Source organism: Magnolia sinica, chromosome 3 (genome assembly GCF_029962835.1).
Source record: "Magnolia sinica isolate HGM2019 chromosome 3, MsV1, whole genome shotgun sequence".
NCBI classification, from domain to species: domain Eukaryota; kingdom Viridiplantae; phylum Streptophyta; class Magnoliopsida; order Magnoliales; family Magnoliaceae; genus Magnolia; species Magnolia sinica.
In genome coordinates, this window is record NC_080575.1 from 102,304,238 (window position 1) to 102,326,176 (window position 21,939).

General features: G+C 37.7%; 2 protein-coding genes across 3 annotated transcripts in view; one reads left to right on the top strand and one right to left on the bottom strand.

Moving 5' to 3' along the window:
- The first annotated feature begins 9,609 nt into the window (after positions 1-9,609).
- Positions 9,610-10,714, top strand: LOC131240465 (CLAVATA3/ESR (CLE)-related protein 41-like). Its single transcript, XM_058238713.1, has 2 exons — positions 9,610-10,017; positions 10,337-10,714. Exons 1-2 carry the CDS (start codon positions 9,773-9,775, stop codon positions 10,437-10,439), a joined length of 348 nt encoding a protein of 115 aa, XP_058094696.1. The 5' UTR covers positions 9,610-9,772; the 3' UTR covers positions 10,440-10,714.
- Positions 10,715-20,468: 9,754 nt separating this feature from the next.
- Positions 20,469-21,939, bottom strand: part of LOC131240463 (probable ATP synthase 24 kDa subunit, mitochondrial) — a 33,206-nt gene continuing 31,735 nt past the window's right edge. For both annotated transcript variants that reach the window (XM_058238709.1, XM_058238708.1), the window contains exons 6-7: positions 21,068-21,190; positions 20,469-20,785 (exon numbers count right to left, since the gene is read on the bottom strand). In XM_058238709.1, the coding sequence (XP_058094692.1) occupies positions 20,722-20,785; positions 21,068-21,190 (187 nt within the window). In that variant the 3' untranslated portion in view covers positions 20,469-20,721. The remainder of the gene's footprint in view (positions 20,786-21,067; positions 21,191-21,939) is intronic.

Below are 21,939 nucleotides of genomic sequence, written 5' to 3' on the forward strand. Positions count from 1 at the left end.
AAGCTCTTCCTGCCCACTACACAACCAAACAGCCCCACTTTTGGAATTTTTGAAAGTTACGAGTAGAAGTTCCACGTTGTGAAATGCTCCACTAGTGGAGGAGAATAGGAAAATGTCATGAGTGCTTTTGGAATCTTAGATTGGTACTGATTCTCTCCTAGGATAGGCAAAAACAATGCTCTAAGCCAAAGGCACGTGAGATGCATGTGAAACATTGCTACATATTCCATTGGAAGTTTCAATGTAGTAAATCCCATGGTGTGGCACTGATGTGCAGCTATCGTAACCACCCAAATTGTGAGGCCCACTAATGGATGGATCATAAGTGTCGAATCACATTGATGAAGCAATCTTAACCTTCCAATTAATGGTTATTGAACAGATGGTTAAAAGAAAAACAGCGTGTCTTTCAAATTTGAAGGGAAAAACTAGATGGTTAAATCATCATCTCAGTTTAATTTGGACGGTATGGATGGTCGTACAACTATGCCATGTGTACGATTAAAAAATCAATACCATTTTTTAAATGGTGGCAAACAAACATAGGAGACTACGCCGTGCTGGCGGCCATTTTGCAAAGATGATACATGTACGTGCCCACGCGTGTCCAACCTGTGCGCATGCGAATATGGTACACGTGTGTAAGATCCGAGCTTTCCATCAGGTGGGCCACACTGCTTAGATCTTTACAAGAAAAGTCAGGTTCACTCCTCTGTTGGGCCGCATTGTGCCATACAAATCAACTGCTGAAACCATTTTTTTTAGACATCCTTCTGACTTTTCGCATGCCGCCAGTATACAGCCGAAGTAGAACGGCCTGATTTTTACACCAGATGATCTTAAACCATGCGGCCATCTGATGGAAAGCTCAGGTATTGGACACGTGTGCTTTATTGGCACGTGTGCTTGTGAGTGAATGGGCGGTGTTCTCCACGCGTTAGGAAAGTTTTCACATTCATCTGCCATTTGCAATCCTGCAGTCCAGAAGTTAGGGCATCTCTGGAAAAATATGGAATAACTGCTGGATGCAATCTGATAAGAGGCGTAGAATATACTCTCCCTGATGGCTGAGGTTCTCCATCTAGTCACCTCAAAGTAGTGGTTTTGATTCTATCGCAGATGGGCTACTTGGAATTATCATAGGTGGGTGGTGTTTATATCGACATGTCAATGGACGGTGAGATCACTAACAGCAGGTAGGGTGGCAATGGATGGGCTGAGCTGGGGCCCTAAAGCCCTAAGCCTTGGCCTAGCCCTGCTGGGGCTGTAATGGGCTAAAGAAGCACCAGCCCTAGTCCTCAGGCCCGGGCTAAGATAAGCTAACTTAGTACGGTTCTATAAGTTAAAGATAAATTGCATATGTGTTGTGTATTCTATGGGTAATTAGTTCATGTATGTGTTTACAAACTAAAAGCTCTTTTAAAGAATTAATTAAAGTTCTTCTATAATACATTTATGTTAAATAAGATTATTTATCAATTAAGTGTATGGCCCAGCCAAATATCTACCATATGCATGGACCTAAATACGTGCACTAATATATTATTCACATTACTATAGTGTACGGTTGCATTAGTAAGGAAAAGAACTAGATTATTAAAGCTTTGAAATAGCTCAATCTAAGATTTTTTTATTTTTTATTTTTTGCATTTTATTTTATTTTTTTTGTGTATTTAATCTTGAATTGGGTCCCATCATATGAATGATTTGGACCATTAGAACATATCTCAGGTTTACTGATTGTCTTTAAACTGCACACTATCAGTGACCCACACACAGGCTAGATTTCAAGACCTGGCCCTACAATGTAGGGCTGCCAAGGTGGGTCACCTGGCCCATTGCCCCTAATCTCTATTTAACTGACCCCACCTTATGTCCCAGCTCCCAAGGGGAAGAGTCTACTGTTTCTTTTTCTTCCGCTCTTTATTTTCGAGGTCCTGGAGCTCAAAAGATAACAATGATGGTTAAATTTATATATATATATATATATATATATATATATATATATATATATATATATATATATATATAGATATGTATATGATGTTATGGCCTACTTGAGTTCTACAATGTTTTGATTTTTGGGTAATCCATTCATCCCAATGAGGCATTTCAGATGAATGGATAATTGGATAGCGTATAAATACCATGGTCAGCCATGGGTCTTACACAAAACTAAGGGTAGACATGCATATGATCATGATTTTTTTATTTTAAGGGTGAAAATGAGGCTGGTACTAAATGGACAGTGTGGATATATGTTACAAAAGTTCCTCTGACGTGGCGCTTGGTCAGCCCTTGTTACCCAAGGGAGTACTGTTTAACTAGTTATGACTGCACGCGGTCATGCAACCATCACCAAAAATCTCAGGTGCTTTTATCAAGGCACCATGGCCCATTTCAAAATGACTAAAGTGCCCTTGACGTGCACTCTCTTTTCTCATCCAAAAGTTAACGATTTACAAAGGGTGGACGTGGTGGGGCCCACGACATCCCATCAAGGGGACAAGATTTGCCCTGAGAGCAGTGCTTTGAATGCGATGCTTTGCTTTCCGTGTTTTCTTTTTTCTTTCTAAAAGCAGCCAACCAACGCCATTATTTCCTACTAAGGGATTTCCCAAGTCAAACAGGACCGAAACCTTTCACAACCGCCCATGCAATATTGGACTACTGGGAAAGAATCATGTCCGTCCATCGTGAGTAGAATCTACGGGGAAAAAGAAAAAAATTCTCATTTTCAAATAATAATTTACTTTTATAATACTAGGATGTGTATATTATTTTTTAACCGCGCACATGATTCTTTTTCATTAGCATTGGATGGTGTGGAAACATAATCCGCTTGCCAAGAGAAAAGATATCATCTTTAAGTTAACTTAGTATACTTCTTTTGACTATAATTACAAAATTATTGAGCCCATCTATTTTACCTTATTACATCCTTTTCTCATCAAGCTAATGAGTTGATTTATTTTTTAAAACAATGTTGTTTTTTAGCTAAATTAATATATAAAAACCAAGGGATTAAAAAAAAAAAAATCTTTATATACCAGCACTTAGATTATAAATGATCTTTTTGTTTCACCACTCTCTATCAAATTCTAGAATAGGCTGGAAACTTATTTTTTTTAAATGACAAAAATACTTCAATATGATAACCATTTGAACTATTCTAACAAGTTGGATGATGGTATAAACGGTTCAACACTAAATGACTAGTGATTTTGGTCATTTAAAAGTAGGTGGAAAATCATCAATTTAGATAATTCCAAGATGGTGGACAATCATGTGGACCGTTCGAAGAAGTTGGATGGCAATTTGGACATAATCCGCTTGCCAAGAGAAAAGACATCATCTTTAAGTTAACTCAGTAGACTTCTTTTGACTATAATTACAAAATTATTGAGCCCATCCATTTTACCTTATTACATCCTTATCTCATCAAATTAATGAGTTGATTTATTTTTAGAAACAATGTTGTTTTTTAGCTAAATTAATATATAAAAACCAAGGGATTAAAAAAAAAAAATCTTTATATATCAGCACTTAGATTATAAATAATCTTTTTGTTTCACAACTTTCTATCAAATTCTAGAATAGGCTGGAAACTTATTTTTTTAAATGACAAAAATACTTCAATATGATAACCATTTGAACTATTCTAACATGTTGGATGATGGTATAAACGGTTCAACACTCAATGGCTAGTAATTTTGGTCATTTAAAAGTAGGTGGAAAATCATCAATTTAGATAATTCCAAGATGGTGGACATTCATGTGGACCGTTAGAAGAAGTTGGATGGCAATTTGGACATAATCCGCTTGCCAAAAGAAAAGACATTATCTTTAAGTTAACGTAGTATACTTCTTTTGACTATAATTACAAAATTATTGAGCCCATCCATTTTACCTTATTGCATCCTTATCTCATCAAATTAATGAGTTGATTTATTTTTTGAAACAATGTTGTTTTTTAGCTAAATTAATATATAAAAACCAAGGTATTAAAAAAAAAAAAAAAAATCTTTATATATCAACACTTAGATTATAAATGATCTTTTTGTTTCACCACTCTCTATCAAATTCTAGAATAGGTTGGAAACTTACTTTTTTAAATGACAAAAATACTTCAATATGATAACCATTTGAACTATTCTAACATGTTGGATGATGGTATAAACGGTTCAACACTAAATGGCTAGTGATTTTGGTCATTTAAAAGTAGGTGGAAAATCATCAATTTAGATAATTCCAAGATGGTGGACATTCATGTGGACCGTTTGAAGAAGTTGGATGGCAATTTGGACATGATCCGCTTGCCAAGAGAAAAGACATCATCTTTAAGTTAACTCAGTATACTTCTTTTGACTATAATTACAAAATTATTGAGCCCATCCATTTTACCTTATTACATCCTTATCTCATCAAATTAATGAGTTGATTTATTTTTTGAAACAATGTTGTTTTTTAGCTAAATTAATATATAAAAACCAAGGGATTAAAAAAAAAAAAAATTTCTTTATATATCGGCACTTAGATTATAAATGATCTTTTTGTTTCACCACTCTCTATCAAATTCTAGAATAGGCTAAAAACTTATTTTTTTAAATGACAAAAATACTTCAATAAGATAACCATTTGAACTATTCTAACATGTTGGATGATGGTATAAACGGTTCAACACTAAATGGCTATTGATTTTGGTCATTTAAAAGTAGGTGGAAAATCATCAATTTAGATAATTCCAAGATGGTGGACATTCATGTGGAGCGTTAGAAGAAGTTGGATGGCAATTTGGACATAATCCGCTTGCCAAGAGAAAAGACATCATTTTTAAGTTAACTCAGTATACTTTTTTTTACTATAATTACAAAATTATTGAACCCATCCATTTTACCTTATTACATCATTATCTCATCAAATTAATGAGTTGATTTATTTTTTGAAACAATGTTGTTTTTTAGCTAAATTAATATATAAAAACCAAGGGATTAAAAAAAAAAAAAATCTTTATATATCAGCACTTAGATTATAAATGATCTTTTTATTTCACCACTCTCTATCAAATTCTAGAATAGGTTGGAAACTTATTTTTTTAAATGACAAAAATACTTCAATATGATAACCATTTGAACTATTCTAACATGTTGGATGATGGTATAAACGGTTCAACGCTAAATGGCTAGTGATTTTGGTCATTTAAAAGTAGGTGGAAAATCATCAATTTAGATAATTCCAAGATGGTGGACATTCACGTGGACCGTTCGAAGAAGTTGGATGGCAATTTGGACATAATCCGCTTGCCAAGAGAAAAGACATCATCTTTGAGTTAACTCAATATACTTCTTTTGACTATAATTACAAAATTATTGAGCCCATCTATTTTACCTTATTACATCCTTATCTCATCAAATTAATGAGTTGATTTATTTTTTGAAACAATGTTGCTTTTTAGCTAAATTAATATATAAAAACCAAGGGATTATAAAAAAAAAAAAAAAAAAAATCTTTATATATCAGCACTTAGATTATAAATGATCTTTTTGTTTCACCACTCTCTATCAAATTCTAGAATAGGCTGGAAACTTATTCTTTTAAATGACAAAAATACTTCAATATGATAACCATTTGAACTATTCTAACATGTTGGATGATGGTATAAACGGTTCAACACTAAATGGCTAGTGATTTTGGTCATTTAAAAGTAGGTGGAAAATCATCAATTTAGATAATTCCAAGATGGTGGACATTCACGTGGACCGTTCGAAGAAGTTGGATGGCAATTTGGACATGATCCGCTTGCCAAGAGAAAAGACATCATCTTTAAGTTAACTCAGTATACTTCTTTTGACTATAATTACAAAATTATTGAGCCCATCCATTTTACCTTATTGCATCCTTATCTCATCAAATTAATGAGTTGATTTATTTTTTGAAACAATGTTGTTTTTAAGCTAAATTAATATATAAGAACCAAGGGATTAAAAAAAAAAATCTTTATATATCAGCACTTTGATTATAAATGGTCTTTTTGTTTCACCACTCTCTATCAAATTCTAGAATAAGCTGAAAACTTATTTTTTTTAATGACAAAAATACTTCAATAAGATAACCATTTGAACTATTCTAACATGTTGGATGATAGTATAAACGGTTCAACACTAAATGGCTAGTGATTTTGGTCATTTAAAAGTAGGTGGAAAATCATCGATTTAGATAATTCCAAGATGGTGGACATTCATGTGGACCGTTCTGTTGAGGGTCAAATATGGCATATCAGACCCAGTTGCTGCATAGATTTACAAGCATGATACCGCTTAATGGCCTGATTTAATCGTGTTTGAGATGCAGGGCGTATTCACGAGCTTGGGCTGGAAAAGGGTACTAAAGGCATGGATTTAACAGTCTAAAGTCACCAAGGCAAGCGACGGACCCTATGAGACCAAGATCGACAGATTTGCACGCCAGGGACCCAAGGAAATCGAGGAATTGAAGCTCAAGTGGCTTGAAAAGTGTCCAGAATGCAAGATCATAGGGTTCCCACCATCCGATCAGTTCGAAACTCCATACGTATCCTGAGGACCATAAATGAACCGTACACGTAAAATTTCAGCTCCTGGATCACTGTGAAAGTGGCCCAACGGACAGATCAGCCCCTTTAATCATTATGTGGGGCCCGCCTGATATCTGGATATACTTCAAAATTGGTATGGACGATTTATAAGATATGACAGAATGGATGGACGGCACAGATTTCTCTCAAGCATTACGATGGACCCATATGTACATTGCATGTACATAGGGTACATGTGCACGAGCAATGCACCGGATGGAGAGTCCGGTCAAAAATCGTGCTGACCCGAAGTCCGTCCTTAACAAGGAAACAGCGATCGACGCTGTTTCGACGGGCGCTCGATGTGGGCCCCACTCGCGCCTCATTTTGACAATCCGGACCGTCCAGTCATTCTAGAGGAGCCAACCGACCGTACAAGAGGGGTTTCTTCAAACCCATACACGCATATGTGCGTGGGTCTCTGTTTAAACGCAGGATGGATGGCTGAGTTGCAATTCAATGGGCTGCATCAACGGACAACCAAAACCGTCCATCTCCAACCGGAATTCCGAGGCGAATCCAACTGACGGAGTGGATTTCCTCTCCAGCATCGTTCATGGCCTCCACCAACACACAGCGAAAGCTTTTCGCAGGCCCTGCGTCCGTGAAAACCGGACGCTGTGGGCTATTCTATGATCAAGGGCACGGTCGGATCCATGATCCGGACCGTCCGCATGCTCGATCAGGTGGTCTTGACCACCTCCAAGGAGTCCGATTCTGATTTTGGACGATCAGTCGTCCAAAATCTCGATCCAAACACAAGATGTTTTGCATTTCACTACGCATACGAACGCGGTTTGAATAGCTGGCCGCGAGAGGACTGTCGCCGCAACCTGTTTCTGGTAGGACTCTGCAGGAGCTCTCGGAGGACAACTCTATAAACATGGAACGGCTGGAACATGAAAAGGGGGATTCAAGGAAGAAAAAACGGAGAGAAAGAGAGCAGGGACCGTGTTTTTTGGAGGAGTTTGGCTGCTGGACGTAGCTGCTGCACGTCAGGGAGAGAGGAGGGAGTTTGGCTGCTGTTGGGAACGTGGGAAGGAAAACGGATTGGCTGCTGGAGCGTGTGTGGCTGGAGGCAGGTGGACGTGTGAGAGAGAGAGGAACAACGGCTGAACCGGTTCTCCTTCTTCCTCTTCTTCTTCTTCTTCTTCTTCTTTCTTTTAATTGGAATTTAGCCCATATCATGTGTGGCTAAACCACTTAGCTAGGGCTAAGAGGTGAAGCCTGTAGCGAGATGGGAGACACTATTTCCTGCTTTTCATTTAAATTTATGAACTGAACTTGGTTTCGAGTTGATTATTAAAAGAATATTTACTCAGTCTTTAATGGTCTGTTGTGACTGAAATTACAATGGGTTTGCAATGGCTTTGAATATCTCTTTTTTCTCTTTTGATGTTTATGACGTCAGGAGGCCCTGTTGTTCACCATCGTCTCCTGGGCATGGTTGGATGATAGTACTCTTCCTAACTTTCATGTACTTTCGATTGGTTGGCAATTAGTTTAATCCTGTTATTTGCTTTGTCTCCTGGGCATGGTAGGATGATGGAATCCATTCTAATTCATATACCTTTCATCTCTTGAAAACCAGATCAAGTAAGTTCAGTTTGAATCCTTGATGCAGGCATAAGATCTCCCTGATCTCTACAAGTGGATCCTCTGAATCCCTAGTTTCCTTTCTTTGAATTCCTTAAGTTATTAGATAATTATTCCACAATTATTCCCTAAATTTTATTTGGTTTAGATCACATCTTAGTCTAGTTCTAGATCTGGTTATTTTCAGATAACGTACAGGTTTCAGTCCCTGTGGATTCGACCTCGGTCTTACCGAGTTTATTACTACATCACAACCCTGCACTTGGGGTTTGAACACGTTCGAAGAAGTTGGATGGCAATTTGGATTAAGCATTCTATCAATATATATAAAGTTATGGCCTTTTAAGTTTATTTTTGTCATTTTTAAAAATTAAGTTGATAAACATGACTAAAATACGACGAAAAGTGGTAAAATAAAGAGACCCTCAAAATATGGTGGCTAACATTATTTTCAGTAGTTCAGTTAGACAAAAAATTAAGAATGGCATTTCGTAAAGTTTCTAATACAATTTAGCTATGCTACTTTCCTTGCAGTTCAATAATGGTCAAGTAGGTAATTATCTAAAACTAAGCTCCACCATCAAGGTGAGTGATCAAGATGAGTGGACCCATGAGTGGGCCATGGCCAGCTGGTTGTTACATGTACATTGAATTAGCGACAGAATGCAATTTACTATAACACATCCAAATTGACTGCAATTTTTATGTTGGTATTGTAGCTGTTGGATTTGAGGTTAGGTTACAATAATCTAAGTCATGCTTGAGATGGGCCTTACCTTAGATGGGGATACCCAAAATAAGAACTCCCTTACTAGAAGGTTTCAACCTTTGGATCATTTAACTCTACTCTTTAAATATGAATAGCCTTCTTTAAATTTGGTTTTGTGGGTCACTTGTTCCATCACCTAGTTTTGAAGCTTTTGGTGATATATTTATCCATATTCACATTTAAATATAAATAGTTTGATCATTGAAACAAGATTCCCAATTCTATAGTTTTGTTATCTTTTATATAAAAAATAGCAAAGTAATAAAATACACAGTATCAAACTTTTATTTAAATTTTTAAATTAAAAAAAAAAAAAAAAAAAAAAAAAAAAACCCTCTAATTAAGAATCATCCATTCAGCGTAAGTTTCTTGCAGCAGCCCACATAGCATAGCACTGAGAACATCGATGGTCCCCATTATCTTACCATCTCAGCATGTGGGTCCCAATGAGGCGACTCGTGCTGGTGATTTCAACATAGGCAAAACAAATTCTTAAGCAATTTAAGCCTAATCACTCATGAAAATCAGGGTCAAACTCGAAATTAGAGTGTAATCAAAGGTTACTTTAGTCATTTGTCATCCACCTTACTTTCTTTCATGTGTTTCTCCCTCATATAATCCATCCACATGCTACATGAGTTTGGTATTTCCCTTCACCACATGTAGTTAAAATCTCAAAACTCTCTTCCCTTCCCTGTTGGGGCCTTCTCACCTTCGTCGCGCAACTGGTTCATGGATATTGATCTCTTGTGGGCTCTTGGGGGTGGTTTTCAGGTCTCGATCTCGAACTCTGAATGGCCTCCGACAACGAAAGCTTCACAAAAACACAATCATTCCGCTTCGGTCTCCTCCTCCTCCTCCTCCTCCTCCTGGTTCATCCAACAGATCAATTGAATATCTCCATGCCATCGATCTCTGTGAGGAAGCTTCTCTCACCTACATCTCAATCTGCAAAATTACACCCACAGGCGACCCCCTCACGTCAGTTTGAATCGAGTGCACATGAAGTGCCGAGCGGTCCAAACCCCATCTGCAATAGGTAGTATCATCAAAACTATAACCACGAATGGCGTCCATACGTTCATGGACCATCTTCATCAGTGTTACCATTAATACCATCATCACCTCCTTCTTCTACAAGATGTATAGGGAGAGATACTGTGCTTGCTATTGCTATTGATCATGTTATATGTAGATACCATCACATAGTCGTTATAGCTGTTCTATGGTGGGTTTTTTTTTTTTTTTTACAATGTTTGTGTCTTGTTATAGTTGTTATTGTTGAGTGCCAAAATCTTAAAAAAAATAAAAAATGAGGTAGAAAATTTCTCATTTTGTAAGGTTGATCTTTTATATAGATTTCTTCATGGACTTGATAATGGGGCCCACATGGAGAGATGGTCCAAGAATCTGAAGCGTCAATACTACAGGTGCTGTGTCCAAGAACTTGTGATCCAGTGATCATAGTGAAGATAAAGTTATGAACAATTATTTGTGGGGTTGATTGATAAAAAGATCAGAAATTTTCTTTTCAATTATCAAAATTCAACCCAAACTATCAGTGGATTAGAATCTTCTATTCTGCGTACCGTTTTAAATATGGCTTGTTGTTGTAGCATCATCTAGAACTTGGGTGGTTCGGATCATTGGGCTACTTAGGATGGTTAATGATGATGACCTTGATGTAATATTGGATTTCATTGAAGTAATTTGGGGAGGGAATTCATTGAACTTTACATTTCTCTCTCTCTCTCTTCTTCTTCCTCTTCTTCTTTTTTTATTTTTTTACGAAACTGATGCAAGCGAAGCATTGCCATATCAATGATATGGTGTTTAGATTTGGGCACCTCACTGGGAATTATTCAATGGGTCATGGACAATTTCTTGGTAGTGGCTTTTCATTTGAGACAATAGTAGAGTAAGACGATTGATACACAGGCACTTAAAATTTCTACTAGTGGTAAAAGTTAAATTAAAATGATTAAATCTTGGAGCCAATGGTCACTAAATCACAATTCCAAAATCAGATTGATTTCCACATGATAACACTTAAGTATTCAAGCATATCATTTACCATTTAATGGGTTTCCTTCTCTATTTCAAAGTTGTCGTCTCCTATTCTAAGGTCCCTTTTTTCCTGTTATAAGGAGAGGAAATTTCTCATATCAAATAGATTCCTTTTTTGGTATAAAAAATTATTGGATTCCCTTGTCACAGTAAACTTTGTTACGGAAACATGATTAATAGGCTCTTCTAATGGTTAGAAGCATATTATTACAATCCCAATAGTATAAAAAGTCCAGCTTAACGTATTTCATCGGTTTTAGGGTTTTTAGCATATTGGCTTAAAGCCAATATTATGTCATGTGTTTGAGCCATGGTAGTGACAACTTATGAAAAGGGTGGAAAGAGCAACTTATACCATAATGAAAGCCACCACGGTGTGGATAAATTTACCTAAGCAACCAAAGTGCAATTGCCAAGTGAAAGTGGCTACCTAGATAATCGGAGTGCAGCAACCATGCCTTGAAAAGGGCTACTTCGAATAGAGGTAGATTGAGTGCCACCACAAAATTAGCTGTGGTAGACATCAACAGTAGAGGGTGGTGGAATGTTATAATTCCAATGGTTTAAAGAGCCTAGCTTAATGTGTTCCATCAATCTTAAGACTTTTGGCCTATTAATTATATTCTTAATACATATTGCCTATTTATTGAGCTCTTGGTCCCTTTCTTCAGCTCAGCACATTCTCATGCAACATATTTATCTCTATTCATATATCACATTAAGTTGAGGAGAAAGAAGACCAATCCTAATTGATCCCAGCTGTTAATATAATTAAAGATAGTGCATGATAAAGATCCAAAATATGGAAATTAATCATTCTAGCAATGGTTCATTGCCATTAAACTTCGTCTAGTTGGATGATGATGAAAGGTACATCCTCTTGTACATACATTTATTTTATTTTATTTGAATACATATAGTCAAAATTCTATCTATATAAATTATTTCAAAAAACAGTATAATTACTTATATAGAAAACCTATGCTCTATTTACTAACACTTGTCTATTAAAATAAGATTATTGATTTTTTTTAAAATTTTCATCATCCAATAAATATCTTCTAATCTAATAGTCAAATAGATGAATTAAGCATATTTTTTGCCTCATCATACATCTATACTTAAAAAGTCTGTTTGAATTAGTTGTATCCCTCTATGCAATTTATAAGTAATTTCTAAGTGCCTGCTTATCAACATTACAATCGGGCAGAGTGTTAGTCTCTTACTCTACCCTTTTTTTTCTTGCTTTGGTCTATTTGGCCACGTCATGTTCGGTGGTGCTATGATTCTCTAATAATGGCGTATCGAATGATATGACGTCGATGTAGGAAACAGGGCTCATGATATGTTGATGATGGGATAAGAAATCTTAGTTACTCTGGCAGTGTTTGATGGATTACGTGCATGCGCTTCAAAATTGCATCTGTGGCATACATTTAATTCCAATTAAACTGTCCAAAATTTTTGTAACAGTTTAGATGTATCATGAACCAAAAATTATGATTATTTGTTTATCTGACCATTAGATTAGTGAAAATTTATTGGATGGTTAAAAATGAAAACATCCACTGATCTTATTACAACAAACAAGTGTCCACTAATAAGAGGTAAGCATTATTCAAACAAGCTGGTTTTTGGATTATAACTTAGTGACAATGGGTTTTACAATTTAGTGTGTTGGACTTTACTTAGAAGATGCCATGTGTACCATTTACTAGGTGCCTGTGTATCAAGTTGTCATAGGCAGCCAGAGTATCAAAGAACTCCATTGATGAAAATATATTAGTTAAAGGAAAATGAAATCTAATGATTGTGTTGGGAGCTGCCAATTCCTCAAGAGGACTATGCAGAGTGTACTCGGTTTCAGTGAGGCCTATGATCCAGTGATCCGAACCATTGGTCTGTTCGACCACAGAATGGATTGCAAGATATCAAAAAAACCCTCTTCTATGGGATAATCCTCACCTTTCAATTCGATGCGTGTAAATAGATAGTTAAGAAGGGAAATACATGGATGCTCCACATTCAACTGAAAGAATCCCCAAGATTGATGGATAGGATCTCCTGATCTGGGATGTTATGCGCATGATCATCCAAAATGGACCCAAAGAGATCAATGGCCTAGATCGCCGGAAACGGGCCTACCTGTCCGAAACGAACAGGCCAACTCCTTGGGCTGAGGATTTACAGTTGTTCATTTCGTTACAGGGTCCAGGACGGACCGGATCCTTAGTAACGTTTGTAGAGAATGCTTCTTCTACCACTCTTCTTGTGGGGCCCACTGTAATTTTTGTACGGAATCCAATCCGTCCAGAATGGTTGATGGACCAAGAAAGTAAGACCCAATGAAAATAAAACGAATCTGACCATAATGTGGGCCACCAAGTGAATTTGAAAGTTTTTAGTGGATCTCCATTGTTTTCTATGACGTCGACCAACTAATGATTTTATAGACCTGATTTTTGAGAAGTCACATCATCATGGTAGGACTCACGTGACGTGGTCATTGGATGGCATACACAGAATAAGGTGGACCCCACACAGGCAGTTGAATAACGTTTACAACTAAGGTGAATAAGTTGACGCATATTAATAAACACGACAGTAAATTATAAAGAGTAGAGCTTTTTTCTTTTGCAGAGGATCTGGCTTCTGATATCTAGCTGGCCAAATTTTGAAATGGTTAGGAACAGGGTCGTCCACTCAGTATGATTTTTGCAGGGTGTTCTGTAAAGGGTAGTATGGAATGAATGGATGGTCCGGATCGATTATTTTACCATCCACATGTCCAGTGCAACTCGTTGCAAGGAATACATGAGGTACCATTATTCCCATACGACCTTTTCAAAAATAGTCATAGTTTTCACTAAATTTTCTCAAATATAGGAAAAATATACTCAGGTCTCGGGCATGTGCACGAGAAAAAAATCATGTGATAACTGAGGTTCCTGAGCCGTCCATTTCATGACCTAACAATGATGTGATGTGAGGGTAGCCTTTCCCAATCACGCGTGAATCAGCTTCTTTAATGAGCCGTGATTCAGTGAGTCGCCCTCATGTAAGAGGAGGGGAATACTTGTCAAAGGTCCACGTGTAAGGTGCAATTGCCATAGATCTAGTTCGGTACCACTTATGCCTGTATTGGGATTGGTTTTCATTAGGTGGGAGGATTTGATGGGACGGTAGGTTGTTGTTGGAAATAAGATCAGACGGTAAGTTGTTGTATGAGATGAAGCCAATTAAATATGTACTAGACCAAACAAATTTAAAACTTGCTTTGTCTTGTCTTCTAATAAAATCCTCCCACATTTAGCTTAACACAAGAAAGATGTAATAATCTGAATGGACCTTGGTAGAGGCCAATCTTTGACACGTCCATCATACATTTCAGCCCCCTTACATGCATTGCATTCTCAAAAATTTATAGGAAGAAATTCTAAATTAAATTCTAAATTCAAATTTTCATAAGATATTATCTGAAAACACCCTGATCCATGGCTCAAGAGGTAGACTGAGTGAAAGATATCTCATTTTAACACTGAAGTCTTGGTATGATTCCCCCAATAGGGGTGGCTAATAGTGAAGTGTGAGCTGACAGTAGATGTGCTAACAAGCTAACAAAAAAATATATATATTATTTGAAAAATTAGGCTAAAAATAAAAATTAAGAGGTATTTATTATAAACTAATAAATAACATAATTCATTACATATAATTTATATAATGAATTAGTTAAAATTTTAAGATTTTCATTAATATTGTGATATTTTTGCAATAAAATCACACCAATATATATATATATATAGGAACACTCAGCTACGCACCGGTTCGCACGTCATTATGTGTGAACCTTCCTATCAACCGTCAGATAAGGTAGATGGTTTGGATGAAGGCGCTCTTAGCGCGAGCTTAAAAAAGCGAGTTTCCTTCTCTCACACGTCTCTTCACCCCCTCTCCGAAGGATGTGGCGAAAGCCTTTTCATATAAAATTCTTTCGCTGGGATGCTAGGTGGGTCCCACCAAGATGTTAATAATAAATCCAAACCGTCCATACATTTTTAAAAATAATTTTATGATATAAACCCAAAACTGAGGTAGATCAAATTCTTAAGTGGGCCACACAGTGTTGATTGAACTCTCACCAATAAAAACTTCCTAGGGCTACCAAAATTTTGGATCAGGCTGATATTTGCTTTTTTGTCCATCATTTAGGTTTGCATGACCTAATCTACAGGTTGGATGTCAAATAAATGTCACAGTGGGCCCTAAAAAATATTTAACGGTGAGAATCATTATTACTGTTGCTTTCTGTGGTGTAATCCACTTGAGATTTGGATCTGCCTCAGTTTTGGGATAATGCCCTGAAATGATAAGGAAAAATAGATGGACGAGGTAGATTTCTCAAAAAGATCATGATTGGCCCCACCTAAATTTTCAACGAACTTTGCAAATTGTGAGCGTAATTAGGGGGCAGATTTGATTTCCCGTGAAAGCTTTTCGCTAGAAGTTCCTGCGCAAGGATGCTGGGTGGGGCCCATAATCATGTTTTTGGAAAATATACTCCGTTCATCCGTTTGTAGAGCTTATTTTAGGAAAATCTACCAAAAACGAGGTGGATCCAAAACTAAAGTGGGCCACACGAGAGGGAAAATTGGAGAAAGAAATACCTACCGTTGAAACCTTCTTGGGCTCTGCCTTGATGTTTATATGCCATCAAAACCGTTTATAAGGTGATTAACACAGGGATGAAGTGAAAATATAAAAAATTTATCCTTAAAAAAAAGCTTTTATGATCATAAAAATGTTTCAACGATTCTCACTGAAACCCTACTGTTTCCTCTCGTGTGGCCCAGTCGAGTCTTGGATCCACCTCATTTTTTGTCGGTTATCCTAAAATTAGCTTGCAAAATGGATGAGCGGAATATATTTTCCAAAAACATGATGGTGGGCCCCACCCAACATCCTTGCCCAGGAACTTCTGCCAAAGGCTTTTGCAAGAAATCCGCGTCACCACAGAGGTTGACGAGGAATGGATACTAGCATAGGTTAAGTAGCCAGAGACGACTGGAGTGACGTCACCAAGTTCTGTGTGCCCCACATGATGTATGTGTTGTATCCCCACCGTCCATACATTTGGAGAGATCATTTTAGGATATGGTCCAAAGAATGAGGTAGATCCAAGGTTGGGGTGGACCCCACTATAGAAAACAGTGGTGAGAGTGACGCCCCACCTTGGCTACTAATTACGCTCACAGTTTGCAAAGTTCGTTGAAATTTTAGGTGGGGCCAACCATGATCTTTTTGAGAAATCTACCCCGTCCATCCATTTTTCCTTATCATTTCGAGGCATTATCCCAAAACTGAGGCAGATCCAAATCTCAAGTGGATTACACCACAGAAAGCAGCGGTAATAATGATTCTCACCGTTAAATATTTTTTAGGGTCCACCGTGATATTTATTTGACATCCAACCTGTGGATTAGGTCATGCAAACTTGAATGATGGACAAAAAAGCAAATATCAGCTTGATCCAAAATTTTGATAGCCCTATGAAGTTTTTATTGGTGAGAGTTCAATCAACACTGTGTGGCCCACTTAAGAATTTGATCTACCTCAATTTTGGGTTCATACCATAAAATTATTTTAAAAAATGTATGGACGGTTTGGATTTATCATTAACATCTTGGTGGGACCCACCTAGCATCCCAGCGAAAGAATTTTATATGAAAAGGCTTTCGCCGCATCTTTCGGAGAGGGGGTGAAGAGACGTGCGAGAGAAGGAAACTCACTTTTTTAAGCTTGCGCTAAGAGCGCCTTCATCCAAACCGTCTACCTTATCCGACGGTTGATAGGAAGGTTCGCACATAATGACGTGCGAACCGGTGCGTAGCTGAGCGTTCCTCTATATATATATATATATATATATATATATATATATATATATTAAACAGCCAATATCTTAAAATTCTTATGATATTTTAATGAAAATATAGTGAGATTTTCAAAGCCTCCGTGGTATTTATCTCCCTTCACACATGCACACGCAAAGGATCCGGCACTAAACCTTTTGTTTTTTAAAGAAAAGTGAGCACACCGCATATAATTTTGCTATAATTTTACTAACATAAGACGGGCATTGTCTTATGACTCTTGTTTAATGCGCATGCACTAAATGCTAAGTTGTCAAAATCCAGTCACATCATGGGAAATAGTTCTTCCACGGCCTGACTCGTTTAACCTTAAGTCACAACTCAACAAAGGCTGAAATTAGAACACGTATGAAAGATCCCATAGGACATCACAGTTGTCCAAAATCCGAAGCTATTCATCAGGTATTGTGCTTCATTGCATATAACCAAAATTAAGATCTAATAACTTTTTTACTGTTTATTTTTCTCATATAAGTTTGACCTATTTGATTAGTGAACTAACTTTATTTTTGGTCCATATCATATTTATAATACACCCTACTTGATAAATGGCCCAAACATCTGACACGTGTTCTGCACATGAGAAAATAAAATAAAATCAACGTGCAACCACAAATCGAGTGTACTTAGTGAGTTGGTGAGATACCTTCATCATGAGCGAAAGCGTGAAAATGATATGGGTTTTGATTTGTAACTTTAGAATAGAACGTTCTAACACAAATGTGTAAAATCAAACGGTTGGGATTCTCCCATCATGTGATTTTTAATTTGTATATTCACCCCCACCAAGCTAATGGTCCTGATAATCGGACCAATACAAAAACATGTGCGAAAGGAAGTGGACTGTAGTCGCAATAGAAGCAAAAGTACACAAAAAAAAAGAAGAATTAGGAAGATGCCCGAGTAACACCAACAACAGTAACCACAGCAAACAACAACATCAACTACAACAACTAAAAGCCTACAACGCCCACAACGAATCTCTGTCCTTTCAATGTCTAAAATGTCTAATCGATATCTAATCATGTAAAAGCAAAATGACTAAAAGGACTCGGGCTCAGCATGTATACATCAACAAGACTTGTGTTACCTAAGATCCAAGCCGTTGATCATGGTGGACCAAACGTGAAGGGGTTCAGGGTCAAAAATCATGCTCAGAACATTGCTTGGTGGGCCACATTTGTAGATCGAATAGGGAACACTGCTCAATTTCTTATAAAATCAATTTATTTTTGACACACTTGATGATCAGATCGACCTGATCATTCAGAAATGGTACCCAAGACACGTGGCCATCCTGATAAGCGGCTTGGATCTTTGAACATACGGATATAAGCAGTCAAACGATAGGATCAAAGAGATCTTGTACTGGGTGTTACTTTTTCTTTATATATCTCCTTTTTAGCTCTTGCTCAGTAGAACAGGCCTTCCCAGAAAGATAAAGAAAAGGATATGATACGGTGGAGCGGAGGGAGAACCGAAATATTGTAGAGCCGTCTCTCAACAGTACTAGTGGAAGTGTAATTTACCAATCTTCGCCATCCATCTAAGTGGGCCTTGCATAGATGGCTTATGTTTCAAAACTGACCTTTATTATATGATCTTATCCATCACTTCTCTTCACTTCCCTGCAGTGAAGCTTTGACAATCAGATGGCGTAGATCATATGATACAAGGGTTTAGAGCCATTTCCCAACTACAGTATAGGCTAATAGATGGACTGCCAAATGACAAATCACCCTGCCACCTGTACTGTGGATAAATTGCTTTACCATCTGTCCGTTCTACCTGCTTTACCATATCATCCCCCCAAAGAGATTCCACTTCGTTTGTAAGGTGGGCCACCTCCTCCACTGCATGGAAACTTTCACACGAATCCCCATCTCTCATGCCAACCTGTCACATGTGCAGGAGATCCTAGCCATGTAAAGGGTGGCCAAACCATGATGATCACCTTGTGCAAAACTTAGGCTGCTATATTCTTTGGGAAGCAAAATATTAAATTCGAAAGAAAAGCTGCTATTGTGCGGCCCACCTAGAGAATGCATGTGACAATTTCTCATCTTATAACGAATTGGAGGAATAATAGGTACCTAAAAAAATCATATGGTTTGCTAACTCAATAGGACGCATGGTTCGATAATCTAAACCGTCGATCTGATCCACCGACCGGGGATGGAGAATGCCCCTGAAAATCTTCAAAACTGGGAACTCCAAACCCTTTGAAATGGAGGTCTATCCAAGGGTGATGATCTTCCATTCCGGATGAATTCAGGGAGTTGCCCATCAATGGTTGGGCCCACTAGATCAACGGTTTGAATCCCGAACTATCGTCCCCTCATATGCGGAATCCGTCAGGTCGGCAAAGGGAGACCCTTACCCTTTATTTTGGGCCCTACTTCACTGCTCAGCTTTCACTGTGACAAGTCCATTTATTCTGGTGAGGACACCAACAAACATTCTGTATAACAATCCACGTACAACATTGTGTTTTTAGCTCTAACTCTCATACTTAGGGCAAACGTGTCATTTCAGCAGAACATCTAGGCCATGAAAATGGTGGACCAGATCATGATGATCTTTTGGAGCTAAAATTGGAACAATCAACTCATCAGTTCATTGACACACAATACATTTGAGTCAGACAAATCAGCTATCCATTTATTTCAGCGGGCATAGCCCACCTGCTGAATGGACCGTTCTGATTCTTGGCCCAGGTAGTTTTTCATTATGCTGCCCACAGACACGTGTAGAATGATCTTGCAGTGTTGACATAGCCGTTACATTCAGTGCATTTGTCCGAATACACACTTCCAAGAATGGTAGAGTTTCATCCATCATTTTTTTCTTCTTAGGGCCTTCTTTGGATTCAATGGAAAGGAAAGGAAAAGAAAAGAAACACTTTCCAATGAAACTAGCATTTTCGTTGTTTGTCAAGCCTTTCTTTGTAGAATTTGTGAGAAACCTCTCTTCCCACGTTTTGTTACTCACCCACCTCCACCTGGATGGAAGGAAAATGGGCTTACTCAATGGTTAACAGTCCCATTTTTAATCACTTCACATGTACCAATGTGCCAAATAAGCCACTCTTCATCTTCCTTGTTGACCAACACATACCATATGCCACATGTTCCACCATTCATCTAATCTTGCACCTCACATTTGCTAATATGCCACAATCCATCTTCTCATGCGCCACACATGTGCTAATGCGCCACGTACCACCATTCATCTTCCCTGGCACCACATGCCCCACCTGCACCAATGTGCCACTTGTACCATTATCCATCTTCAACGCTCCATCTTTAAAATCACCTCCCAAGCGAGTTGCTTCGAGGCATGTTGACTCAAATCGAGTTGACTTATGGAGTCGTGCTTACAAGTTACAACTGAGTTTCATGGGGACTTGGCTCGGTATCTTTGTCCAGTTGAGTTCAATCGGCCAAGTTTTTGAGTCAAATCGCGGAATTTTAAAACTGCGAGTGGAACATGGTTCAACCCGAAACTCTCCTTCCATGGATTCATTGGTATTAGGAACAGAAAAAAGTGATTATTTGTCACAATCAGCTTTAGTAGCTGATCAATGATATTTATTCAAGAAAAATAAAACAGCTTCTCAACAAGCAGAATTTCTGATTCAAGATAACAAAGTATAGTTGACCTGCAAAATGGGGAAAATAGACCAATAAGCAGTTGAAGAGACCAAATTGTGCGATGGACACTGGCTCCGAAATAATTCGGGAATCTCAGATGAAGTTTCGGATGTCTAGTGACTTCACATCAACCATCTCCTCATCCTTGAACTCCTCACTGAAAATAAAAACAAAGGAAGAAATCAAAGGCCACAACACATTCCAATCCTCATTTAAAGGAAAGAGGGTCACATAGAATTAGAGTTTTTTCAAAGTGGAAAGATAATCCCTGTGGAGTGTTGTGTGATCACTATATGCTTGTGAAACTCAAGGGAAGGCTTGTTCACTTACCAAGGATGGGAATTTTAAGGATATGATGATTTGAAAAATAGCAGAAGGTATTTGTAGAGAGAAAAACCATTGTTTAATGAAATGAATGTTTAAGGCACAGGCAACTGACCGTTTCTTCTGAGTTTCCATTGCCTCCAGGGCATCCTTCTTCAGCTCTTCCAACTGCGCTTTTGCAATTTTAAGCTCAAGCTGCTCCTCATACTTCGGCAGATCTTCCTTCCGAATGCCAAGCCTGATATAGAATCACAAAGACAGGAAGAGCATTAAGAAATGGAGGGGGAGGTTTGCTTGGCCATGGCAAATGGAGGCAGGCTCTGCCTGAGCTGCGGTTGTCTATCTCGGATTGGATTGTGGGTGGGGGGTTTGGGTTCTATTCTCTTTCTTTCCTTTTGAATTTTTGCTTTTTTCTTTGTTTTCTTTGATGTTGTTCAGTTTTCTTTTTGGCTGTTTTCTTTTTGGCTATTTGGCCCTAATAATATTGCTTCATCCTCGGAAAAAAAAAAAAAACATCATCAAAAGCTAGGCTCTTGCACACAAGTGCATCGTATGCTAGCATGTACATGAGCAGCTGTACATGCTAGCATCTTAAATAGCAAATAGCATTGCATTCACCCCTCTAAAGCGTACACTACATGTTGCTTCCGTGTTTTTAATAAAATTAAAAGGGAAAAGTATGGTAAATAGTAAAAATAAATATTAAATAGCAAAAAAGTATATAATAAAAAAATATGCTTGATTTTTCAAGAAAAAAAGATACAGGATTCACAACACCTATCACTAAACAAATATACTTCTTTTTCTTTTTCTTTTTGCAGTTTTTGTGAAAAATCACCAGTATGCAACTGCTTGTGGGGGACCCACCATGTTGAGTGTATGCCATCCAACCAGCACATCAAGTGAACCCAACCAGGATGAGGGTACCCCAAAATTCACCCCTATGCACTAACTAGGTGGAACACACCATAGAAAACAATGGACAAC

Excerpts from the sequence above, each read along its gene's own strand:
- LOC131240465 (XM_058238713.1), top strand. The coding sequence starts at position 9,773 with ATGGCCTCCGACAACGAAAGCTTCACAAAAACACAATCATTCCGCTTC. Across the intron at positions 10,018-10,336 it reads CCAAACCCCATCTGCAATAG|ATTTCTTCATGGACTTGATA; the intron begins GTAGTATCATCA and ends TCTTTTATATAG.